General features: G+C 37.3%; 2 protein-coding genes across 4 annotated transcripts in view; one reads left to right on the top strand and one right to left on the bottom strand.

Annotated features, from left to right (window-relative positions):
• Window positions 1–183: 183 nt before the first annotated feature.
• sytl3 (synaptotagmin-like 3) lies at window positions 184–15,600 on the top strand. 2 transcript variants are annotated; one of them, XR_005204029.1, is made up of 15 exons: window positions 184–238; window positions 4,673–4,947; window positions 6,253–6,462; window positions 6,711–6,778; window positions 7,245–7,296; window positions 7,387–7,450; window positions 7,544–7,616; window positions 8,055–8,176; window positions 8,432–8,554; window positions 9,384–9,556; window positions 9,662–9,758; window positions 9,845–10,015; window positions 10,822–10,903; window positions 13,555–13,699; window positions 15,323–15,600. XR_005204029.1 is itself a non-coding variant. In XM_037749870.1 (13 exons), the coding sequence occupies exons 2-13, from the start codon at window positions 4,850–4,852 to the stop codon at window positions 10,969–10,971; spliced, it is 1,401 nt and encodes a 466-aa protein (XP_037605798.1). In that variant the 5' UTR covers window positions 184–238; window positions 4,673–4,849; the 3' UTR covers window positions 10,972–11,219. The 2 variants fall into 2 exon arrangements, 1 of the variants encoding a protein (XP_037605798.1); XM_037749870.1 differs by lacking the exons at window positions 13,555–13,699; window positions 15,323–15,600 and having other exon boundaries at window positions 10,822–11,219.
• A 2,880-nt stretch (window positions 15,601–18,480) lies between these two features.
• Window positions 18,481–27,038, bottom strand: part of ezrb (ezrin b) — a 45,456-nt gene continuing 36,898 nt past the window's right edge. For both annotated transcript variants that reach the window (XM_037750981.1, XM_037750980.1), the window contains 5 exons: window positions 26,803–26,933; window positions 24,355–24,515; window positions 21,741–21,833; window positions 21,120–21,377; window positions 18,481–20,018 (listed from right to left, as the gene is read on the bottom strand). In XM_037750981.1, the coding sequence (XP_037606909.1) occupies window positions 19,854–20,018; window positions 21,120–21,377; window positions 21,741–21,833; window positions 24,355–24,515; window positions 26,803–26,933 (808 nt within the window). In that variant the 3' untranslated portion in view covers window positions 18,481–19,853. The remainder of the gene's footprint in view (window positions 20,019–21,119; window positions 21,378–21,740; window positions 21,834–24,354; window positions 24,516–26,802; window positions 26,934–27,038) is intronic.

The raw sequence follows: 27,038 nt of genomic DNA, 5'->3' as shown, positions 1-27,038 counted from the left end.
ATTCTTCATTCCTAACCCATTACACCTCGACATCAGTGCTGCACAGCAACACTTTCTGTACAGTGTGAAAACAAAATGTGAGACATAACCAACTAGCAGTTGCTGTGTTTGCCCTCCCCAGATTGCAGCAGTGTGCATGCACTGAGAAAGGAAGGAAACGGCACTGTACGGTTCCCTCCGTGTATAAAATCTGCCACTTCCTCCGGCTGACCACTCTGTCAGTGCAGCGAGCCTCAAGGTAAGATCTTGCACCTTTCTGCTCTGCACCACTTTAACTCTGCAGCGACCTAGTTATCATATCTCAAACCTGAGCAGCTTTCTTGCTTTCATTATGAAGTTGTTGTAGCCAAAGTGATGTGTCAGTTGAGATTTAGCAACAAAGAGGTGGTGTTGAGTAAGTGTTTTGTAATCACAGCTCACGTTTTCATCATAGTCAAAAGAAAAATCCACACTGTTTATTACTGTAAGTCTGTGATTGCACTGTATAAGTGGAAGTTTCCTGCTCTCTGTACAGTTTAGTGTTGTTTGCTTCTCTCTTGATGTGCTGGCTGCGTGAGGTGTATTGACAGTCTGCATTCTTGTGTCACATGTTGACAAATGCAGATGTAGAAATCAATCTTTAGCCCTCTGAGACCCACAATAGACCTGTTTCTGTCTTTTTTTAGGGGGGTCTTTAGGGGGAGATAGCAGGTCAACAGTAGATGTCACATAGAAGTGGTGTACATCATCTGAAAGCTTGGAACCTAAAGATTAATTTGAGCTCAGCAACAGCCCAGCACTGTGTGTCCAAGACCTTGAGGAACACCATAGAAAAAGCCATGCTGTGATTTGGTATAAAAAACTTTTGACATTTGGAGATTTCTGCAAGAATTGCATTTTTCGGCGATTGGATGGCGAGCACTTCTGTTCTGGAAACTGCTCAGAAACCCCCTTATTGTCAATCCAGCTAGGAAAGCCATCCATCCTCTGAATGCTCTAGGTCTCTAGTTTGTGGTTGTAAAGTTTCATGAGGCTGTGATTATCCTAGAGGTCACCACAGGTCATTTTATACAGTGAGGTCAAGTTTAAAAAATTGGTCACCCTACAATGAAATGGCTACTATGGGGACTAACATCATCACACATGAATACAGTTGGACTCATTGGATCCACAAGAGTCTCATCTTTACAGTGATGCACAATTTATGTAATTCCAGGACTCCAGTATGCAGAAATATTCAAATACACTGTTTTAGCCACCATTTGTACTACATTCAAAAAAAATGTGATTATCATAAAGTGGGCATGTCTGTAAAGGGGAGACTCGTGGGTACCCATAGAACCCATTTTCATTCACATATCTGGAGGTCAGAGGTCAAGGGACCCCTTTGAAAATGGTCATGACAGTTTTTCCTCGCCAAAATTTAGCGTAACTTTGTGGTGTTATTTTTTTATTTGCCTTCCCGACAACTTTACGTGACATGGCACCAATGGATTTTCTAAGGATTTTTAGTTTCTATGATATCCGTACCTTCACTCTAGCTCTAAAACTGAACCTGCTACAGCCTTTGAAAGTGTGTAACACTTTATTATTTTTCTTTTTTTACTACCAAGTCTGGTATGAATGTCGGGGCGCTGCATACCTCTCTCAGAGCACAACAGTTAAGATTAAACATGTTTTTGTCACCAGTGAGTTTCCATGTTACTCCCACTTTGCTGTGCTTATTTTTAGCCAATGTGAAATTTTGGTGACCGTAAAGAACGGCACAGACGAGCTGTCGAAATCTATTTGGAAACCCACTGCATGGTTTTAGAAATACGCAAGATGTCAACACCATGCAGATGAATTCATTCAAGGTATTTTGAGATGCTTTCAGCTCATAGCAGCGGTTTGTGTGACCTCGTCAGGTTTTGGAAGAGGAACCCTCGTGGCGTGCGAGCGTGACCGTGACAGTCGCTGGTGTTTTTATTTGGAATTTGTGGTGATGATGAGTCTGGCTGTGAGTGCAGACGTGCTGCCAGAGCTGCCTCGAGGTATGCAGTCGCTCGCACAGGTCTTCCAGGAAACTGCGCCCTGGGTGGGAAATGTATCTGAGACCCCGTGACTGGTTTCTTTCTCACGAATTTCAGACTCCGTATTTGGGCCCCGGTGTAATCAGTCAGGTGTCCTTTACTGTCACTGCTGTGGTGGGCCGATACGAGCTCTCACCCTCTCTTCTCGGATGTTAACTCACAGTCACCACTGAACCACGGCCTGAATGACAGCCTGTGTCATTATGGTCCGTTGCATAGTAGAGCAGGGTGTGAAATGACTCGCACTGACGTGATGATGATCATTTTCTAAACGAGTAAAAACCTCCTATCAAACTGTCAAACTGAGAGCTACAGTATTGTTTCTTCAATTGAGGAATCATGATGAAACACCCCGCTGCATCACAACCTTCCTAGTAGCATAATTCACATCTTGCCTCATTTATTTTTGCAACTTGAGAGAATCCCTTCCGGCGCGGAGCACGTCAGTAGAGGACAGATAACAGCTGTGTCCCTCTGTGAGACACAAAGCCGTAATTACAGCTGACGCTGATTGTTTTCTCCGGCCTCCTGGCAGCTCTGGATAGTAACAAGGACAGGCTCTTATCTATCAACACAGGCTGGCATCCAGCTATTCAGCAGGCCTCTTCCTCTCTACTCCCCATGCCTCATTCGTCTGCTCCTGAAGAGGAAAGAAAATGAGACCCTCTATAGAGATAAATGACAGCTTAAAGGAATAGTTTGACATTTTGGGAAATTTGCTTTCTTGCCGAGAGGTAGATGAAAATATTGATACCACTCTCATAGGTAAGGTAGCTTAGCTTAGCATAAAGACTGGAAGCAGGGGGAAACAGCTAGCCTGGCTCCGTCTAAAGGTAGCAATCTGACTGCCTGCACCTCTAAAGCTCACTAATTAACACATTATATCTTAATTATATGTTTGTTTAATCTGTACAAAAGCCGAAGTGTAAAAAAAAACTTGTCTTGGTTTTATTTCTATTTCTTGGCCGGGTGCAGTGACTTTTTGGATTCTTATCAGAATAACACTAACGAGATAAAACATGCTCAGTCGTCAGAGCTAGTTTCTAGCAAGGAAGGTGAACGATTTCCTTTTGCATTCTGTCTGAAAACACCTTAAAGCTAACAAATTAACATGTTTTATCTTGTTTATGTTATTCCGATAGACTCTAAAAAGTCACTGCACCCGGCCAAGAAATAGAAATAAAACAACGACAAGTCTTTTTTACACTTCGGTTTTTGTACGGATTAAACAAACAAGATATAACGTGTTAATTAGTGAGCTTTAAGCCCCGGATAAACCAACCCGACATCAGAGGACCAGCGGCGATGAAGGCCGCCTGTTGAGTCACGTCGCCTTTGTTTTGGCCGTCAAGTTGCACTCGAACACACCGCAAAGACTACAGCCAGGATGGCGGATATACAAGCCGTTGTTGTGATACGTACATGAAACAAAGCGGCGTTTGCCAACCGTTTTCACACCACTCTCACTCGCCACTTAGCTTCATTCCACATGGCCATGTCGCTATGAAAATATCCGTGTATTGGAACGATCAGATGAAGATAAAAAATGAGAAAAGCCTGTGTTTTTCCTCTTGACTTTACTCGTTGGCTTGCTTTCCTCACGTCCGTTTCTTTTCTCGTGCACTGATTCGTTTAAGCTGAACAGCCAATCAGAGTGATTTCTCTCACAGACGAGCTCCGCCGCCGATTCAACATGCTGAATCGTCCGAAAAACCTCAGACACGGGCAGACTAGAGCCGATGATGCAGGACACACCGCAAAATTATGCCGACAGACGCTCACCGACGGTACCAAACCTTCGGACAGAGCCAGGCTAGCTGTTTCCCTCTGCTTACAGTCTTTATGCTAATCAATTTTGGTATCAATTTTCTCATCTAACCCGATAGACAAGAAAGAAAATTACCTTTTTTCCCATAATATTGCACTCTACCTCTAAAATAAAGCATTTAAGTCTGTATTTCCATTTTACAAAAACAGACCTCTAATCTTTATTTACAAAATGTTAAACTTCATGGTGATGACTTTATTTTTGAAATTCATATTTAGCCGTTTGAAAAAGATTTGAAGTCTAGTGACCTGCAAAAAAAAAAGAAAAGAAAACAGAAACTAGAACACGGACGCACGTCAGACATCAATAATGCAAGGGTTGGCATTTGGTTTGTTTTGCAGCTCTGCCATCAGTGAAGCGTCACTGCTCTTCCTGCAGCTGAGGAAGCAGCGGTGGTGGAGGTGGTGGTGGTGGTTTGCCAGAGGAGGAGTTGAATAATGATGCTGACATAGGACGGGCAAGATGACGACATGTGCAGGCTGAGAACATCAGGATTCAAATACTGTCCTAATGTAGTAGTTTGTTTCAAATCTCATCAGATCCTGTGTTGTAAAGGGTCTGAGGTTCAGTTGACTAATATTTGCGTCATCAGATTGCAGACTTATAGTTCTTCTCTGGCCTTCAGAGAAAAGAATATTAAAAGAGGGTTTTTCCACATTTTACTCATCCAAGTGAAAACCCTCTTACTATCTGCTCAGGAGGTCTATACCCGGCTCTGACGTGGATGGGGACTCCCATTTGAGATCACAATCAGGACAGTAAAATAACCTTTACTATCTCACTCTTTTTTCAGCTCCAGAGAACTAAAGAGGAGGAGGTCCAGTGAAGGGGGAGGGATTAAGAGGAGAGGAGGAGGAGACAGACAGGCATTTAAAGAGAAGACAGTGAAGCAGAGCGAGACAGAGAGAAGAGAGAAGAGAGGACCAGTCAGAGTGATACAGATGATCAAACTGGAGACTGGTATTTAAATATGGATTTAAGTTCACTTCAAGCTTTGGAGAGAGAGCGAGTCCTGGAGGTTCTTCGGAGAGACAAACAGCTGCGAATCATTGAAGAGGACAGGATAAGGTGAGTCATTTTGACCACTTTCATAGTGTGACATAAGTTTCAGTGATGCTGAAAGGAGACCGACAACAAATGAGGTTAACAGAAAGCAATCATTATGTCAGAAAAATAAGATTTTTTCCTGTTACCTAAAGCTACTTTATGTTTGTTCCTATTATTTCTTTCACTATATTTTATGCAACGATGAATCCTCTATGCACGCCAAAATTAGTCAAATTAGGTTTGACCAATTCTGCTTCCTTTAATGCAATGTTATTAGAAAACACTCCTTAGACTTTCATTGTTATGCAGATGATACCCAATTATATCTGTCGATCAAGCCGGACGACACTAACCGGTGTCCTCCGGTGCTCCTAACGGCATCTGCAAGATTTCACAGAGCGGAGGAAAACAAGCAGTCAGAGCTGATCTGGAATCTGCCATCCATGAGAGCCGGCTGTCAATCACTCGGGAACTCCGATCAAACGGTCGAACTAGGCAGCGCTGATCAAATATGAATCAATATTCTGTTACTGTGATGCCTATTTCTCACCTCAAATGTTTTCAGAATCATCTAGTAGTGCACGGTTTAGCTGTAAAATGAGAACGTTTGTGACGCTTTAGCCATGTTAAGATCAAGTTGAGGAAATGCCAAGCACCACCCACCAGTCGGAGCACAGCCAATAGGAACGCTCTCTCAATGAAATGGCCTGTGATTGGCCAAAGTTAGATTGTTTTAAAGCCTGAAAACAGAGCCATGAGGAGCTGCAGAAGTCTAGTTTTCTCTCCGAACACTTGAATTACAATATGCTGAAAGGTTATTATGGGATTTTTGCCCAATGATGCCAAAAAATGTTCTGGCTGCATACTGAAGCTTTAAAGACATAAAAACCTGGATGACCTGCAATTTCCTGAAGTTATTGTACTTAGCCCAAGAACACCTCCGAAACAAATTCTGTAAGGAGTTACTCTAGTCATCTTTGATCAGGATTTGTCCTTTAACTCCCCCATAAAACAAACTTCACGAACTGCATTCTTTCATCTACGTAACATCGCAAAAATCCGGCACATCCCGCCTCAAAACGACGCAGAAAAATGAGTCCATGAGTTTGTTACTTCTAGACTAGTTTAGACCGGATTAGAAGAATGGATGCTCATGGAGGATCTCTTGTTGGGTCTCTAGATTATAGAGTACGGTCTAGACCTGCTCTAGACCTCTGGATACCAAATCATAAAGAAATGTTTGCAGATGAACTGAAAGTAACACTTTAATGCTGACAGAAGATTTATTTGTGATGTTTGTGATCCCCTCCATCTTCTTCACCTCAGGAGGATGAAATATGAGCTCCAGGAGCTTCGGAGGAGAGGCGCAAAGAGCTTCGCCCGGCAGTACGGCGAGCGGACCTGCGCCCGCTGCCAGAGGCCGCTGGGGAAGTTCTGGAACTCGGGGGCCGTCTGCCACGGCTGCAGCCACCGCATCTGCAGCAAGTGCCGCGTGGGAGCGGCGAGCTGGAAGTGCACGGTCTGCCACGCCTACAGGTACAGTAGAGAGCCACACACACCTCAATGCACAGACACATCTGACTCAGTACAAAATGACTGTATGTATCGAGTTGACTTCATCTTAAAACTGTAATGAGATATTTCATATCAACTCTTGTTTCACCGCTTTAAACTTTAAACTTTAAACTTTAAACTTTAAACTTTCTTTAAAGCGTCTATTATCTAGATTTTAATAATATAATATGAGTGCTAATAATGTAATTGTGTGTTTTTCTTGTTCACAGGGAGGTGAAGTTCAGGTCTGGCGAGTGGTTCTTAGAGGAGAGGGCAAAGAAATTCCCAGTAACCACAGGTTTGTTTACATTACTGCATGTATTCACAATCGGTTTCCTTATTGTAGATTCATCATTATTCATTATTGATACTCCCTTGATATCATCCAGTTTAACTACATTGATTGATAAAATATGGATGAGCCGGATTGAGCTGTATGTTTGGGGCTTAAAAGCTACTGAATTATTCAGTATTCACAGAGCGGTAAAGTATTACACATACATATTATATTGTTTGTGTGGAGGTCTTGGACCAATAAGGATATTTAAATGCTCCCTTTTTGTCTTTTAATCTTTATAATATATATATAATTGCTAATTTGGCCACATAAGAGAGGATTTAATGACCGACAGGCTGTTTAAACAGTCACAGGAAGTCATATTTAGTGTCACTGTATAAACTGTCCTCTTTGACAGTGTGTCAACATGTGGCTTTCACGCTTGTGGCGCCATGTTTCATTCATTATATTTGTGTTTTGTTTGCAGACAAATACGAGATGGTTGGAGAGAAAATATTGCAGTCCTACAATGTGTTGAGGTACGAGGAATCTCAACCTGTTTATTTTCAACGTTTGAATGAAATACTTAATATATATAATAATATTTTTTCTCTCGATGTTTTTCACAGTTATATATCCATTGTGCCTCCCACTCCTCCACCCTACTCGGATCAGTTCCTGAGCAGATCTGGGGTAAAATACTGACACATATACAGCATTATTTACGTTAAAAAGTGTAAAATGAACTGTACGAACTGAGCGCCGTGTCATGTTTTTGATCTGCAGGATTGGAAAAACTCCAAAACTTTCACCAAATCTATGGAGAATCTAATGGTTTCCTTCACCAGTCATATTAAAAGTAAGTTCATGCGTCACTAAAGATGTTCTTTTTATCAGTTAAGTGGTCAACTTTTATGAGGAATTCTTTACTCAAGACCAAATTCCTGGTATCACCGGTGCGCAATTAAGTGAGATATTTTCAGAATTAGCAGCATCACTTCCTCTGGACGTTACCACAACATAATCTGATGAGCTGAATATACAAGCAGGCGCTGTAGTAACCACAAAGGAAATGTACTTGAAATAAATACCCGTCGCAGCTCATCAACCTTGCTGCACCAGCAGAAGTTGCATAAGATGATGGGCCAAGATAGCAACAGCATATTGCACGCAGCGTTTGGAGAGGAAGTGGACAAACCTTGCTCTAAATAATGTTTTGTTGTGTTTCTCTGGAAGTAAATGTTCACTTCTTTTCTCTGAGGTTTTAAACGTCTGATGTCTTTTTTTCTCAATGCAGAAATTTCCACTTCTCAGAACGATGTGCGAGGAGACTTGCTGAGCGTCAACAACAGCCGGAAGGGGTCGTGCTACAGCACCCAAAAGAGCTTCTCTGAAACTGACATCAACAAATCTAGCCATGTAAGTCAGCTGCTGATCATTCAGCTCTAGGGCTTTAAAGATGTCCACATTTACTGGCCAACAAGTCCAGATCCCTCACCTGATTCATCTGCTTTAGACTGAGTTGAGGCAAACTTTTTTCTCAATCCAAACAGGCCGATGAGTTCAATGAACGAGGCCATTAAAGGAGCTTAAAGTAATACATGACCTATACTGGTCCCTGCTGGTGCTGAGAGGGAATAACTATCAGTAAAGGAATGATTCTCCTTTTTTCAGCTCTTTAAAGGCCCAAGTCTTCCAAACCTGTTCAAGAAAAGCAAAGACAGCGACCATGAAGGCTCCTCCACCGGGGCGGAAGAAGAAACTTCCTTCGGTTCTGAGTACTCGGGAGGAAAGAGAGTAAGTAGAAGCTGATGATAAGATAAAAAACAAAAATAAAAAAAATCAAGCGACATCCTGTGACGGTTGAATTATCACACTAATAAAAACATTGTAGTATAGTGCGTCATTAAAAAGTAAAAAAAAAAAAAAAAAATACATTTATAGTATGTTATAAAAAAAGTAATAAAAAAAAGTAATAATATATTATGTCAAAAAAATAGAAATAAAAAAAATTGTAAAGTATGATGTGAAAAAGTAAAAAAAAAAAGTTTGTTTTTTTTTAAACATTATATAGTATGTCATGAAAAAGATTTTCTTAAAGTTATATAATAGTATAGTATGTTAAAAAAAGTTAAAAAAAAAAAGAAAAATTGTATAGTATATCATAAAAAAGTTTTTTTTTTAAAAGTAAAGTCAAAGTCAAGAAAAGTATAATAAAAAAAACATTGTATAGTTTGTTATAAAAAGGTTTAAAAAGTTATAGTATGTCAAAAAAATAAAAATTTAAAAAAACATAGTATGTCAAAAAAAAGTAAAAAGAAAAAACATGCCATAATATAATAAAAAAATAGAAAGTCATAGTATAGCATGTCATAAAAAAGTTAAAAAGGTTGTAATATAGTATGTAATTTTAAAAACAATTAAAAGCCAGAGTATAGTATGTCATAAAATCTTTTAAAAAGTCAGAGTATAATATGTCGTAAAAAAGTTTTAAAAAAAAGAAGTCATTTCAGGTTGCGATCATTTCAGCATCCTCACTCATAGACAAAGTCCCTACTGCTGTTAATATCCATCAGATAGTGTCTTTCTGCCCTTTAAACATAATGTAATCGTGTGACCTCCTCAGGGCAGCAACAGTAGCAGCATCAGCACCGACTGCAGCCTCTTTGAGAGCATCAGCGTAGCCGGAGAGCTGGAGCTGGCTCTGGCCTACAACACCAACACCTCTTGTCTGGAGGTCACTGTCGGCGCCTGCAGAAATCTCACCTACGGAGACGCCAAGAAGAAGAAGTGTCACCCGTAAGCATAATAATTAAAACTCTCTGCATCATGTTCAGTATGACCCCGTTTAGTTGTGTGATTCTCCTTCACAAACCTCATCATGCTGTTACTTCTTTGTCGTAGATACGTCAAACTCTACATGATGCCGGGAAAGAGCGGCAAAATGAAGACGACCGTCAAGAAAAACACGACCGATCCGGTTTATAATGAAGTCTTAAAGGTAAAAAGATACATTTTTGTTGTGACAATCAATCTGTGTCGTATCATGTTCAAATTAAACAAAGTTCTTTATGTTGTTCTTGACAGTATCGCATAGAGCGCCACCTGCTGTTTGGAAAGAGACTGCAGGCCGCTGTGTGGCATTCAGGGTCCCTGAGGAGGACGGCTTTTCTCGGCGAGGTCCTCATCCCGCTGGACGGCTGGAGATTTGAGGACAAGGACTCCCAGTGCTTCAACTGGTACCCACTTTGTCCGAAGGTAAAACAGGTTCAGATGTTCTACAGATGAGGAGAAAAGCATTTAAGGTTCTGTTGACACCCAAAGGGTTCAATATTAAAGGGATAGTAAAACCACAAGTAGTTATTTACCAAGCGACAGCCTCCACAAACTGCAGTTCTTCAAATGGCCACTAGAGACTGTCAATCCCCATTGACCCCTGTGTTAAAACCCCCGACTTTACAGCAGATATAAACATGTTTACAGTCTGGTACAAACAATAGTTTTGGTCTCTATAGCTAATTTCCTCGTTCATATGAACTGTACAGGGGGTACATTTTTATATAACTCACCGGTTTAAATTATATTAGGGCTTAAAGTTCGGCATAATTGAGGGCGTTGCCGCTTTGAGTTTGGGGCAAGTCATAGTCAAGTCAGCACACTGACACACTGACAGCTGTTGTTGCCTGTTGGGCTGCAGTTTGCCATGTTGTGATTTGAGCATATTGTTTTATGCTAAATGCAGTACCTGTGAGGGTTTCTGGACAATATCTGTCATAGTTTTGTGTTATTAATTGATTTACAATAATAAATATATACATATATTTGCATAAAGCAGCATATTTGTCCACTCCCATGTTGATAAGAGGATTAAATACTTGAAAAATCTTCCTTTAAGGTACATTTTGAACAGATAAATTTGTGATTAAAGATTTTAATTGATTGACAGAGCTACTTTTTTTTGTATAATATTGAGCACATGAGGTCTCCTTAGTTGTGTGAGGGATTGTTTTGTTTTTGATGGTGCCTGAGAGCTCATCTTCTTCTTGTATCTGTGTGTCCATCAGGCTGAGGGTCCAGCGGGCGGCGCTGTGGAGCCGGACGGAGGAGAGATGCTGGTCCGAGTGAAGTTCAGCTCCACCAGTCAGGGTGAGCTCCTGCAGCTCAGCTCCTTTAAATGTCTGCAAGAAAAAGACGCACGGCGCCAGATAATCTAATATCCACTTACTGTAATAATAATATAATAACACATTTGCATTTTCACCTGGTAAAACGTCTGTTGGTCTTAAATTTGAATCAAATTTAAAAACACTACATAATGTTTAACTTGCTTTTTTATGTATTTATTTATTTATTTTCTAATTTAATTTAACTTTCTCAAACCACACTTAAATCTTTTTGTATTGTATGTGAAATTTGGCTTTACAAATAAACTTCATTAAACTGCAAGATTTTCATCCACCAACAATGTTTTATTATTTATAAAAACAATAAAAATGCACACTAATAAGAACACCACGGCTCGTAACACACATCGGCTAGTAAATAAAAGAATACTGTAGTTTCTAGTGGTAACTATGTTACTTATAACAGCTTAGTTACTTCCCAAAATAGTAGATTATAATGTATTTTATTATTTATTGTGGTATGGTTATCATGTGCTTTAATGTCTTACAGATGTGCTGCATGCGATAAAATAAAAATAAAATCAGTGCTGGAATGTAACTAAGTACATTTATGAGGAAGTTGTACTTTACTTGAGTATTTATATTTTATTTTCCTTTATACTTTTACTCCACTCCTTTTACTTGACAGCTTTAGTTACTTTGCATATTCAGATTATTAATAGAAAACCCAGCAGTATATAAAGTACTTAAAATTAGCTCAACCTTTACCAGCTGCAACATTAAAGTGATGTACACATTAATGCATCAATCCAATAATATAATATATATATATACTATTCTGCATAATGAGTACTTCTACTTTTGATACTTAAAGTATATTTTGATGCTAATACTTTTGCACTTTTAATTAAGTAAGACTTACTTGTAACAAAGTATTTTTTCACTGTAGTATTGCTACTTTTACTGAAGTAAAATGTCTTAATATACTTCTTCCACCACTTGATTAAATATGAGCTTTTACAGATAAAAATACATTAAATTAAAGCTCACATTTTAAGTTCAATGTTACAAAGCATTCATTGAAAACCAGAGTGGAGGAAGTACTCATAGAAGATATGAGTAATTAAGTAAAAGTAGCAATACCGCTCTGCAAAAGTACTGTTAGAAAGTCCTACATTCAAGATTTCACTAAAGTATTAACAGCAAAATGTACTTAAAGTATTAAAGTAAGAGTACTTGATGGGGAGAATGTTCCCATATTACTATTACTGATTACTGCACATTTGATCTACTTTATACTGTTGAATACATTAATCTGTAGTACAGTATCATAGTTTCTAAATTGATTCATGTGTTTTGTTTAAACAGAAGTAACTCCATCTATCAGATAACTGTCGTGGAGTAAGAAGTACTCTGAAATGCAGAAGAGAAGTATAAAGTAGCATCAAATTGAAATACTCAAGTGAAGTAAAAGAACCTCAAAATTAGTACAGTACGTGTGTAATTAAATTGAAGTGCTACTTTACAAGACATTAATTGAAAACCAGTGTTGGAAGAAGTACTCCTACTACTAAAAGATATGAGTACTTAAGTAAAAGTAGCAATACCGCTCTGCAAAAGTACTGTTACAAGTAAAAGTCCTACTTTCAAGATTTCACTTAAGTAAAAGTACAAAAGTATTAACAGCAAAATGTACTTAAAGTATTAAAGTAAAACGACTTGTTTGGGAGAACGGTCCTTTCCAGAGAGTTATATCATTATACAGTACATCATATTATTGAAATACTATTACTGATTACTGCACATTATACTGTTGAATAGTTTAATCTATTGTGTAGTATCATATTTTCTAAATTGATTGTGTGTTTTGTTTGTTAAATCTTAATCTGCAAAGTAATTCCATCTGTCAGATAAATGTAGAAGAGTACAAGTATAGAGTAGCATCAAATTGAAATACTCAAGTGAAGTAAAAGTACCTCAAAATTAGTGCAAATAAAATTTAAAAATGTGTGAAATAAACCCCTTCAGGGCAGGGTTTATTTCACAACAATGACCAGTTCGCTGTACATTATCACTCACATACAGTATATCATAGTATAGGAATACTATTACTGATTACTGAATAGTTTAACTACTTTATATTGTTGAATAGTAGAATAGAGAAGTAACTCCATCTGTCAGATAAATGTAGAAGAGTACAAGTATAAAGTAGCATCAAATTGAAATACTCAAGTGAAGTAAAAGTACCTCAAAATGAGTACAGTCCGTGTGTAAATGCACTTAGTTTCTTTCCACTACTGTCGTTGTTTAAAAGGGATAAAAGGCACCTGGTTCCGGCACTAGAGGTCAGATCTCTTTTTAAACGCCTCCATGACAGTCATCTTTACAGAGGTTACCGCTGAGCCACATGGCAATGATCGACTAACTGTCCTTATCAAAAGGTGCCAAACACCTTCCCATTAATGCAAACACAGGTCAGAACACATGCGTCAGAGTGTAAATACACCTCATTGTGGCTCTGCGTGGCTCTTTGTGTGCGTGTTTCAGTGTCTGCAGGCCTGCGAGGTGTGCTGTGTGTGTTCTGGTGTGTGTGTTTACGGATATCATTAAAGAGTGTAAGTGTTTAACAGGCGTCAGGGTGTGTTTATAGAGATATTTGTGTGTTGTGTTTAGGTGTCTGACTCTGGGAGCAGAGCTCATCCAGACGACGCCCATTTCTGAGGGGTGAGACCGGGATCGGGCCGTCTCTCTGAACCCGGAGCTGTGGCCCCTCCGGCCCCTCAGAGGGACCCCTGAGGAGGGGCTCAAACTGACCCTGGTAACGTCCTCCATCACATCCTAAATAACTAATACTCTGGTTACTCTTTAACTCCGCCTATTTCACATTAATAACTACACAAACAATGAATAAGTGGCTCATAACACGCTTTAACTTAGCTGTAACTGATTATCAATGTATTTGTCAACAACTATATCTGTGGAGCATTTCTAACAGTTAATGAATGATTGAGAATCATTACTTTAGCAAATGGACAACTGATGCGCTAATGAAGGCCATGACATGCTGCTGAAAGCTCAGGGAGAAATCTAGGAAGCACATCTCTGAGTTAGAGGTTCTAAATTTCGATATCCAGAGCATTAATATAGCAGCAAACAACTATTTGCTATGTAAAGATATAGAGGAGTAACGTCTACCTGAGTTTCTCCGTGCTTTGTTGACATCGCCGGGCCGCCCATTATGTGCTTTTAGTGCATTTTCCTGCATGTGAGCGTGCCCTGTTGGCTAGCTCACGGCAGCAGCTCTGCACTGAGCTCATACAGCGATTACCGCTGATAACGACGTTCCAACCGGCGGCGTCGTCGTGGAAGTGTAGCACCCGCTCTTTGATTTAGTCGTGTCTAGAATGTAACACGCAAATTGCAAAACACTCGTGAGATGGTTAAGGTTAGGCATTGACCTTGAACAGCTAAGGTTAGGATAGGTCATCGGGCAGCGAGTCTCGTGACAGTTTTTTGCAAGTTTTTGCTAGTTTTTCGCAATTTGAGGGTTACCTTCCAGACACAACCCTCCGGTTCCCCCTCAGCTAAACACCGTTATCTCTGTCAGCACTTTTGTTGGTGTTTGCACTGTTAGCACTATTAGCTGCTAGCCGCTGACTCACCATGTTGAGAGCTGTTTAGAAGCAATAGAAATCCCGTATTTACCACCTTTTAAGAATTTTTTGTTAAACCAGCATTAACCGCTGATGAGAGCTGTGAGAGTCAACCAAAAAAATTAAAGTTAATGAGCTGAAAGATGCTGAAAAGCTCCGTAGAGATGAGAATTACAGAATTGGGTGATAATTAGAGAGTGGCATCAATCTTCTCATCTTACTCTCAACAAGTACTTCCCAGAGTATTGAACTATTCTTTTAAATAAGAGTACAGCTATGTGAATCATTTATTAACTGTTTATACACCAATTGCTTCATAGAAGTTATAATTGTCAATGAGCCTATTTCAACTTCAATTAACACACAAAATGTCCTTTTTACAACACAATAATAGTATGTTAAAACTATTATTAAGCCTCTATATACTGTTTAATAATGTAAAGTAAGTGGGGTTAAAGTGTGTTCTCAGCTGCAGCGTTCAAGACATCTTTCTAATTAGATTTCCTCCTCAAAGAGACGTCCTATCAGAGGAGTCAAGCAGCTCAACATCCATGCAAATTAAATCACTGGAAAAGAACACTGGGATGATATTTCTCACAAATTAAGTTTTCTCAGGAAGCGGTTTGACTTATTTCAGCGTTTCCTTCTGCACAATGAAGCCTTTCTTGTCTCAGCCTGAGCAGCGTGTGAAAGACATGCTCAGTCTCTGGTTTCACTGTCAGACTTCCTGTCGAAGAAGCGGTGATGATGTCACTGACCTGGAATTCTCTGTTGACCTCTTCCTCCAGGGTCACCATGGCAACCAGTGCTGGACGCCCTGACAGGTGGGAGTGATGTCAGCTTCCCGGTTTTCGCCAACGTCAGGAGAAGATGACGACATTCAACGTCTCTGCCCAACAGCAGACTCAGCACTTTAACATGTTCAACAGTGCAGTATTTATATTGTACGAACTGTGAGATAGTCGTCATTCTTTCTGTTTAAAATAGCACATACGTTTGTTAAGTAATGCTTTTTATTTATTTATCTGTCAAACTGAATCACTTTATGATTAAACATATTTATAAGTCTGGAGCTTCAACATCCCCCTTTTTTGAAACTCACTACATGATGTGCAGAAATATTACACTTTGAGCTAAAATTGTATTCAACTGTGTTGAATACTCGATTCTGATTGGTCAATCACAGCGTTCTATGGTCTGTTATTTTTTTAAAGCAGACCGTTGTATTGTATAACAAACCGTTCCTATGGGCGCTTCTGATGTAAAAAAATGTCACAAAAAAGTCAGTTTAATATCTTGAAAAAAAGTCATAGTATAGTATGTAAAAAAATCATGAAAAAAAGTCAGTATAGTATATCGAAAATGTTATGAAAAAAGTGTTCGTATAGTATGTCGAAACATTTATGAAAAAAATGTCAGTATAGTATGTCGAAAATTTCATGAAAAAAAAATTCATGAAGAAAAGTGATAGTATAGTATGTCGAAAAATTTTATGAAATTTTTTTTTATGAAAAAAAAGTCATAGTATAGTATGTAAAAAAAATCATGAAAAAAAGTCAGTATAGTATGTCGAAAATGTTATGAAATAAAGTCATAGTATAGCATGTCGAAAATTTCGTGAAAAAAAGTCATAGTATAGTATCTCGGAAATATCATGAAAAAAAATGTCATAGTATAGTATGTCGAAACATTTAATGAAAAAAAATTTCATGAAAAAAAGTCATAGTATAGCATGTCGAGAATTTCATGAACATTTTTTTTGTGAAAAAAATTATAGTATAGTATGTTGCATATTTCATGAAAAAAAATTTCATGAAAAAAAGTGATAGTATAGTATGTTGAAAATTTCATGAAGAAAAATTTCATGAAAAAAGTGATAGTATAGTATGTCGAAAATTTCATGAAATTTATTTTTATGAAAAAAAAGTCAGTATAGTATGTCGAAAATTTCATGGAAAAAAATTTCATGAAAAAAAGTGATAGTATAGTATGTTGAAAATTTCATGAAAAAAAAATCATGAAAATAATTTCATGAAAATAAATTTCATGAAAAAAATTTCATGAAAAAAAGTGATAGTCTAGTATGTCGAAAAATTGTATGAAAAAAGTCATAGCATAGTATTTCGAAAATTTCATGAAAAAAAATTTCATGAAAAAAAGTCATAGTATAGTATGTCGAAAATTTCATGAAAAACAATTTTATGAAAAAAAGTGATAGTATAGTATTTCGAAAATTTCATGAAAAAAAATTTCATGAAAAAAAGTGATAGTATAGTATGTTAAAAAATCATGAAAAAAAGTCAGTATAGTATTTCGAAAATTTCATGAAAAAAAATTTCATGAAAAAAAGTGATAGTATAGTATGTCGAAAATTTCATGGAAAAAAATTTCATGAAAAAAAGTGACAGTATAGTATGTTGAAAATTTCATGAAAAAAAAATCATGAAAATAATTTCATGAAAAAAAGTGATAGAATAGTATGTTGAAAATTTCATGAAAAAAAATTCATGAAAATAAATTTCATGAAAATAAATTTCATGAAAAAAAGTGATAGTCTAGTATGTCGAAAAATTGTATGAAAAAAGTCATAGCATAGTATTTCGAAAATTTCATGAAAAAAAATTTCATGAAAAAAAGTCATAGTATAGTATGTCGAAAATTTCATGAAAAACAATTTTATGAAAAAAAGTCATAGTATAGTATTTCGAAAATTTCATGAAAAAAAATTTCATGAAAAAAAGTGATAGTATAGTATGTCGAAAATTTCATGAATTTTTTTTTATGAAAAAAAAGTCATAGTATAGTATGTTAAAAAATCATGAAAAAAAGTCAGTATAGTATTTCGAAAATTTCATGAAAAACAATTTCATGAAAAAAAGTGATAGTATAGTATGTCGAAAATTTCATGAAATTTTTTTTATGAAAAAAAAGTCAGTATAGTATGTAAAAAAAATCAGGAAAAAAAGTCAGTATAGTATGTCGAAAATGTTATGAAAAAAAGTCATAGTATAGCATGTCGAAAATTTCGTGAAAAAAAGTCAGAGTTTAGTATCTCGAAAATGTTATGAAAAAAGTGTTCGTATAGTATGTCGAAAATTTCATGAAAAAAAAGTCATAGTATAGTGTGTCGAAACATTTATGAAAAAAAGTTATAGTATAGTATGTCAAAAATTTCATAAAAAAAAAAAAAAATTCATGAAAAAAAGTTATAGTATAGTATGTCGAAAATTTCATGAAAAAAAAATTCATGAAAAAAAGTTATAGTATAGTATGTCAAAAATTTCATGAACATTTTTTTTATGAAAAAAAAGTCATAGTATAGTATGTAAAAAAATCATGAAAAAAACTCAGTATAGTATGTCGAAAATGTTATGAAATAAAGTCATAGTATAGCATGTCGAAAATTTCGTAAAAAAAGTCATAGTATAGTATCTCGAAAATTTCGAGTCATAACAAGGAAAAAAGTCATATTACGAGAATAAAGCCATAACTTTACGAGAAAAAAGGAAAATAACTTGTAAAATTACTACTACTACTATACTACTATACATATACTGTATAAATACTAATATTATGACTTTATTCTCATAATACTACGACTTTTATTCCCGTAATATCATGACTTTATTCTCGAAATCTCAGATTTATTTTATTTCCGTCAATGTGGCCCTAATACTCCGTCGTACCGTCGTACCATAGACCTACAACAATGATAAATACAAATTTAAATGTAAACATCAAAAAACAGTTATTAATTTCTACTAATTTCTACTAATTAATCAACCTGCGGCCACCGCATGTTGCTCCGGAGCCGCAGGTTGCTGACCCCTAATATAGCCAGTATAGGATGTCGAACAATTTCATAACAAAGTCATAGGCTACATCTGAAAATCGCCTACTAGGGGTGTGTTGGTCATACAGAGTACAAAGCAAAAACACGCTGATGTTTAATCATAGATTTTTTCTTTATTGCCAATATGTTGAACACCTCATTATAAAATCCTGTTCATATACAAAGGCCAGCAGAGCTGAGCGTTTCCATTACAATGTCAGTAGATGCTACTCTAGTCCATGTCCAGAGAGAGGAGAGTGAGATGTTGGTGTTGTCCTGTCTGGGTCAGTCCATCGTGACCAAAATGAAAACTCCTCGTAACGATCACCTCAACCCTCGTTAGATTTAACACTAAGAAAGAGAACTAAAGGCTGCCGTATTATTTTGTGACTAAGCACCTTGGCTACGAAGTGAAGACCAACTGTCTGGCACTGATCCCTGCAGAGGGCCAGCCAGAGAGAAAGGCCACTTAGGAGGGTAAAAGCACTCAACACAAGCTCATCTCTCACTCAACAGCGACATGACACAGAACAGAGAAATAAAATATATTAAACCTAAAGTGTCCCAGTCAACACAGAGCTCTGAGGATAAAGACATACCTCAGCGATACTGTGAACTGCATGGCAAAAAAAACAACTAATCAAAAGTACCAAGATAGATAGCAATCTCCTTAACTGATTCAATGACATGCAGCTGGATATTTACTACAGTAAAAAATAATAATTTACAGTTAAATCTCTTTAATTTAGTAACCTAAAGGAAAACGTATGGAACATATAAGACTGCTATTATTTTGGTGAATATATAAAACCTTTTTTTAAAACATTTTAAATGTTTATTATTAGTAGATAGCAAAAATATACAAACCAAGATGAAATACCCTTTTTAATGTCCCATATACAGTATAAATATCAAACTAGGGATGATTTTTAAAACTACCATATAGCAATATTAAACATAAATGGAAGTGTTCAAATATAATGGAAAACAAAAACAAAAGTACATTTTCCTGCTTATACTGTTTTCCCCTTTCTGAGTGGTCGCTATCGACGACTAACTGTCCTTTTACTTTCCTACACGACAAATGACAGACATCAAAAAGAAGCGAGGCTTTGATTAGATATTATATGTGCACATCGTGAAATAATAATAAAATTTGGCTAGTCCCACTACTTCATCACACCTCTGGATAAAAACAATAATGATTTGGTCTGAATTTGATCAAATTACACACAATCAAATACACAAATAAGATCTGAAACACTAAGAAAGAGAGAGGTTTTGGCACTAAGTTTTTCTTCGAAGGATTTGCAAAAGCTCTGCACACTCACGACAGGAGCGTGTCCTCTCTGTAAGTGATGCTTATACTGCTCCAGTTTAGTCTGCAACTGATGTGTGTTATACATGAGTTTTTATAGCGTGTTTGTGGGTGTCCATGTGTCTGGATGTAGTGACCATTCAGAAAGGGCAAGGGGCCGAAGGCTTTTTTATAAGGCCTCAAACTCGTCGATCCTCTGCTTGGTGTTGCCCGACCTGATCTGTCGCAGGGTCTTGTATTTGTCTCGGCCGGCCCGGACGTTGTCACTGTGAAGAATATCGTTCTGGGTATTCTTGGATTCATCACGAGCCTGAGCCAGCTCTGAGGTCAGGGCCTGAGGGGACAGAGAAGAAGAGGAGGCATGAGATGAAACCTCGAACGAACCCGACAACACTGCGGCTGATACAACTCTAGCATTAAATCACACATTAGACGTGCCACTGTGTCACTGTGACGTCCCTTATTGTGTCCAAAATCACTGCCTCTTTTACTACTCCCTAGATAAAAGACACTCTGTAGTTTACTCTGTAGTGAGCAGTAGTATAGTGTATCAAAAAGGTCCTTATATATTATGTTGAAAAAGTCGTAAAAAGTCATAGTATAGTATGTCGAAAACTTTATGAAAAAAAAAAGTCATAGTATAGTATGTCAAAAATGTTATGAAAAAAAAGTCATAGTATAGTATGTCAAAAATGTTATGAAAAAAAAGTCATAGTATAGTATGTTGAAAATGTTTTGAGAAAAAAAAAGTCACAGTATAGTATGTTAAAAATTTCATGAAAAAAAATGTTTTTATAGTATGTCGAAAATTTCATTAGAAAAAAGTCATAGTATAGTATGTCGAAAATTTTATGAAAAAAAAGTCAGTCTAGTATGTTGAAAATGTTTTGAGAAAAAAAATGTCATAGTATAGTATGTCGAAAAATTCATATTATAGTATGTTGAAAAATGTATGAAAAAAAATTCATATTATAGTATGTCGAAAATTTTATTAAAAAAAGTCATAGTTTAGTATGTCGAAAATTTTATTAAAAAAAGTCATAGTTTAGTATGTCAAAAAATTTCATTAAAAAAAAAGTCATAGTATAGTATGTCGAAAGTTTTATGAAAAAAGTCATATTATAGTCTGTTGAAAAATGTATGAAAAAAAATTCATATTGTAGTATGTTGAAAATTACATTAAAAAAAGCCATAGTATAGTGTGAAATGTGTCAATTATTTGGCGGCATACTGAAAGATATCTGTCATATCACACAAAATAAATGTGAATAATGTATCTGTATCTTTAGGATGACTGACTGTGTGAGGTATCTGTATCTTTAGGATGACTGACTGTGTGAGATATCTGTATCTTTAGGATGACTGACTGTGTGAGGTATCTGTATCTTTAGGATGACTGACTGTGTGCGGTGCTCATTCAGTTTTCTTTTCTTACCTTCAGCTGTTTCTGGACGCGCTCGTTCTTCTCGTACTCAGTCAGGCGATCCTCCTCGTAGGGGTGGTCGTTGATGCCTTCAATCTGCAGGTCGGCGCTGTGGTTGCTGGCGTTCTCCTCGCTGGTGTTCTCCTCGCTGTCGCTGTTGTCGTCCAGGTTGTCGTACATGGGAGGAGGTGGAGGTGGTGGGGGCGGCGCCGTCATCACCATCTGCAGCTCCTCCTTGGTCTTCAACAGATCGTTCTGGGCCTCCTCGGCCTGTAGAGAACAATCGGTAACACACAGACAAACCTCAATAAATCCACTTGTTTGAAGGAGATGTTTTCACAGGAACATAAAATAGATAATAGAGAGGTTATTATGACCTGTTTAACTTCATAAAAACAACCAGCATGCAAATGGTTATTAAAAGGAGTGGATGTTGAAGTACAAGATTTATTGTTTTACTTTGGTTTTTTACCGTGGTAATCGATTTGGTGTAGATAATAATGGAATTACACTGGAATTGGTATTGACTAGTAAATATTGTGACACCCCTATCTACAGTACTTGTCTGCTGTGAATGACAGAAATAAGTGAATGAGCCTCAGTATAATGTAGACTGCAGGTTAAAGCTCTCACCCTGAGCTGCCATGTGTTGGCCTCCGCCTCCTTGCGTTTCTTGGCCTCCTCCAGCAGGCTGATCCTGGCTGTGTGCTCTGCCAGCTCTGCAGCCTGATACAAAACAACAGGAGAAACACAGATTTAATACATGTAGGTGGATAAAGATATACAGTAGAACCTTTATTTAATCTGGTAGTCTCAGTGAGATCAAGATCTCTTTTGCAAGAGAGACCCGCAGAGCAAAAATAAAGAAAACCAAACATAAAACATGTTGAAAATGAACAAAGAGAGAGTCCTTGTCTTCATGTAATGTAATCCTGCAAACGAAAGTGTGTTTCCATCTGCTACAGTTCTGTGAATATTAAGAGTTGGTTCATCAAGATAAACAGTTGTTGCCGCTAATTCTTCGGTCAGGTGTCATTAAACCACAGCAGAGGAAGAGGGCGCGACGAGATGGTGTAATTAAAAGAGCGGAAGTCAAACCTCAAACCAACAAAAAACGATGTGGAAAATGTGATGAAATATGGCATTTATGTTTGTTTCATGTATTAATGATATTTGTTTTGATTAGAGCATGTCTTTTTATGCTAACTGCAGTACCTGTGAGGGTTTCTGGACAATATCTGTCATTGTTTTATGTTGTTAATTGATTTCCAATAATAAATAAATACATACATTTGCATAAAGCAGCATATTTGTACACTCCCATGTTAATAAGATTATTAAATACTTGATAAATCTTCCCTTTAAGGTACATTTTGAACAGATAAAAAATGTGCGATTAACTACGGACAATCATGTGATTAATCGTGACTAAACATTTGAATCGATTGACAGCCCTAATTTAAATAATTTTAGATATGATAGTTCAGTCATCTTAACTGTAAAAGCATTAAGTTCTATCAGGAAAATGGAAATCAATAGTAGAAAGTAGAGCCTCCTGGTGAAACGGTGTTGAGGTACATTCCTTCTGACCACCACAACACTGTGAACAGTTCGTCTTTCACCAGACTGAACTCACTGGCGGCTCCATATTAAACGGTGCACCTGCTTCAGTTGTAAAGAACACACTGAGCAGACGCCAGCCTGCAGAGGAGCACTTGGCCATGAAATTGTTGTGTTAAAGGTGTTCAGCTGGAAAACTGGTCTCTCGGTGACAACACGGGCACACAGGGTGAACTATTCTAAATAAGTTACGTGTTGATAAGACGACTCCCACGTGTCTTTTTTCAGTCAGTGGAAATTGCACGGAGACTTAATCCATTGCACAAGCGTCTTAATAGGGTTTAAGTATAAAGGGTGTCACAGCAGCTGCCTGCGCGGTAAAACTGTGAATGTGAGAGAGAGAGGGAACCACAGCTTTACTGTCCCGGTAGTTAAAGTGAAAGAGGGAGAGCCGTCGTCCTGTGGGTGGTCCACAGACGAGTGGCTCAGGGGTGAGGGGGGAGCGGTTAGTCTGGAAGTAACGGGGTGTGGTCCAGCTGGACGCTACAGTACAAAGTGGTTTTGTCTGGAGCTACAGTAGCCAGGCACTGCTGAATACACCACCCTGCAATGTGCCTAGTACAGACCTGGACAAAGTACTCGCTGAACGTAGTGAGAAAAGGTTTCAATTTATCTTATCTTGCACTTTGGAGAATTTGCTGATGGACACGCAGGACTTTTAAAGAGAAAGCAATCAGACAGCTTTTTTATATCAGTTGTGACGTATAGAGTACCTGGCATGGATGCTGATTTCGATTTTCTTTTAACCCATAACCGACCCTCGTTAACTGATTATTAACCGTTAAGTGACAAGATTAGTGCGTTTCTGGCAGCGGTGTTGTTTTTAGTGCCTAACAAGCCGCCCAGCAGTAACGATAAGCCGACGCACTAACAGGTTAAATCTAGGGATACTAATTTTGAAAAAATGTTCTTAACCGATAACCGACCCTCGTTAACCGATTATTAACCGTTAACAAGATTTTTGCGTACCCGCTGCAGCGTAGGAGCACAACAGACAGCTGAGTCCCCAGTTCACCGTCCGGGAGCGTTAACTTAGCAGCCACGGTGCTGCGTTCACTGCCGCGGACATGCAGCCACCTTCCCAGTAAAAGTCTCCATCACACATTTAGTTTAGTTTAGCAGGTTGTCAGCTGTGTGTCTGCCCGGTGCAACGACACTTTAGTTCAGCGATTGTCAGACAAAACAATGTGCGTGTTTGTGCTACGTGAGCATCTGTAGCTCTGCTGGTAGCTTCGTGCTCCCTGTAGTCACACACATACGGTCTGCCAGCACGGCGTAACTTCAGCAAGTTTTCCGACAGACCGTGTGTGTGTTGTCGGTGGCGTTCTAGCTGTGAACGTAGCTGTAGCAGACCGTGTGTGTACAGTTTATTTGTCGGTGAATAAATGCTACGAAAACTCCTCCGCTCAAGCAAGCTATAGATGGGAGCCAACTTCCTGTATCTGTAACGCCGGCTCAGACTCTCTTAAGGTGGACCAGCTTTTCTCCTTAAACTGACGAGTTTTTCTCAGCTTTTTCGGTTATCGGTTAATTATTAACATCCCTAAACAGCTTTTTTTTTTATATATATATCAGTTACGCTACAAGCTATAGAGTACAGAGTATTTGAAAAGTGTAAAATACTGACCAGCTGCTCCTGACTCTTCAGTCGGTCCTCAGCATGGCGAGCGAGCTCCTCTTTATCCCGCAGGGCGTCCTGACGCTCGGCCTCCAGACGAGCTGCCTCCTCCTCGGCTCTCCTCCGCTCCTCCTCCAGCATCGTGGCTCTCTGGCACTGGTCCTCCAGCTCTGCAATGAAGACGCGTAAGAGATATGAAACAAAGCTCACAGCTACTAGCATGTAAAAGGAAAAAAACACTGATTTTACAGCTATTTCATAAAGAGATATTCCAGCTACAATTCACAACTTTACTGTATCATACATGCACTTTTTCCAAATCTAGACAACTTGTTAGTAAATACATATTTGAAATACTATCTGCTTAGTGTCTGGGCCCCTATTCTCTTATTCTAATCAGGGTGTCCCATCTCACATATCTCTATTATGTCGTATGATTGTAGTTGTATCTTAACTGTGTTGTGAATAAACTGAACTGAACTTTTTAAACCAGAACCACGAAGCTCTGGGATTTTTCTCTCTCCATTTTGGCATTCTTTGATATTTTTCTTATTGTTAATAAAGACCAAAACCAATGCAATCTCCCAACAACATGTCAATAAGTTTCTAGCACATTGGTTCCTACTGAAGACGTAAATCTTCAGACAACACAAATTTATAGTTTCATTTTTAGGCGATTTTTTTTTAAGTAATTCCTAAAAACATCTGAGCATTGTGGGTTCTAGCACACATTCATATTTTCAGTCACAAATTAATTCACATTTGATGATTCAATTCAGCTTTCATTACAATCTTTGAGCTTAACGGCATATCATTTTTGTAATACATATCAAGAATCTAATACATATAAAAAATGAATAGCTGTCACTTGTGACAATATGACGATATCAAAATGACTCTAAAATAACTGTAAAAATATATATATTAATTTTCCAAATAACCACTAAGAGCCTCAGAATATTGCTACAGAAATATTACCTAGAAGTCTATACATTAATGCTCTGCAGTAATGTAGAAACCAGAGTGCTTCTGAGAATATAAGTCCGAACACAGATAAAGTCAAATTACAATGTGTAAATAGATATGTCCAATTTAGTGCTTCTACTGCGGGATATTCCCAGTGTTAAAATAGAGATATTGCAGAATATTTTGTAGGTGAAGTTATAAAAGTAATATTATATTATTTTCATTATCGCTGTTGTCATTATTATTATTATTACAGTTTTGTTTTTTATTATTATTATTATAGTTTTGTTATTTATTCATTTATTTATTATTATTATTATTTATTATTAGAATCATTGTTTTATTTCTTTATTTTAAATATTGAGAGGTATATATATTAATTGTTTTATTCAGTATTTATATATTTTCCTTTATGTATTTAGTTATTATTATTATTTGTATTATTAATTATTATTGGAATTATTGTTTTATTTCTTTATTTTAAATATTGAGAGGTATATATATTAAATGTATTATTCAGTATATATATATTTTCCTTTATTTATTATCATCATTATTATTATTTGTATTATTATTTATTATTCGAAATATTGTTTTATTTCTTTATTTTAAATATTGAGAGGATTATGTATTAATTGTATTATTCAGTATTTATATATTTTCCTTTTTAATTATGTATTTATTTATTTATTTTTCTTATTTTTGAAGAGTGTTCTTCTCGTGTCTTTCGACATTATGTTTGTTTATATGGAAAAGAAGCATGGCAATACTATTTTTTGCTATTTTTGGAAAGAGTATGCTTCACAATAGAAACATTTGAAACGAAATGAAGATAATGTAATGAGACCGAGGATAGAGACAGTGCTCTAGTTAGATGCAAGTTTAAAAAACGTACTGGGCGATCACACTCGTTCCCATGACTGTAGACTTCCTGTTATTTGTATTATTCAGGCTGTGAAACCACAATCAGCTGTAATTTGAAGCATTCAAAAACAAACACAGGAAATCATTTGGCACTAATTTATGAGCAGGAAACGTGTTAATGATTACTAAAGAGGAAGCCACGCGGAGTCACTTAATGATCTTGTTATTATTAGCCTTGTTTCTTACTGTACAGTCCGTTATTTTGTCATCAATAAAAAAGCTTTTTTAAAGAAACGCTGCTGGTTTCTGATTTACTTCCTGTCACGAGCAGAAACAGGTAAAACTAGAAGTAAAAGAGCCTCACAGATGTTTTTTTCTGGTTTGGACAAAAAATATAATCAAACCACAAAATGAAGAAAATGACCAACCATCAAGCTTCATACTGTAAACACAGATTACGTCACCGCTAACAAGTAAATAACAGACATTGTTTCGGTTTACCATTCGTCTTCCATGTTGTTTACAAAACAAGTAACCTGCTTTCATAACCTGTCAGCCTCGTGTTCACCTCCCCGCATGTACACACACATATTCTAACTATTTTCACCCCACCGCCCGCCGCCTCACCTTTCTCTGTCTCTTTGGTCTTCTTCTCAAACTCGTAGAGCTTCATCATCAGATCCTGCTTCTCTCGCACCATCTGCTCCTTCTCCTTCTCGATGCTCTCTCTCTTCTTCTTCTCCTTCTCCAGCTGGTCCCTGCAGATAACACACAGCCGTCGTGAGCTGACATGGTTGATGTGTAGTTACGGCTGACAAACGACAGTCGGTGAGCCCACACACACACATTTGTAAACACAACAC

This window comes from Sebastes umbrosus, chromosome 18 (assembly GCF_015220745.1).
Source record: "Sebastes umbrosus isolate fSebUmb1 chromosome 18, fSebUmb1.pri, whole genome shotgun sequence".
NCBI lineage: Eukaryota > Metazoa > Chordata > Actinopteri > Perciformes > Sebastidae > Sebastes > Sebastes umbrosus.
This window is presented reverse-complemented; position numbering and strand designations above follow the sequence as displayed.

What these genes read in the sequence shown, in the direction of transcription:
- sytl3 (XM_037749870.1), top strand. Translation starts at nt 4,850, where the DNA reads ATGGATTTAAGTTCACTTCAAGCTTTGGAGAGAGAGCGAGTCCTGGAG. An exon ending in TTTATAATGAAGTCTTAAAG is followed by an intron (nt 9,759 to 9,844) that starts GTAAAAAGATAC and finishes TGTTCTTGACAG; the next exon opens with TATCGCATAGAGCGCCACCT. An exon ending in GGTACCCACTTTGTCCGAAG is followed by an intron (nt 10,016 to 10,821) that starts GTAAAACAGGTT and finishes TGTGTCCATCAG; the next exon opens with GCTGAGGGTCCAGCGGGCGG.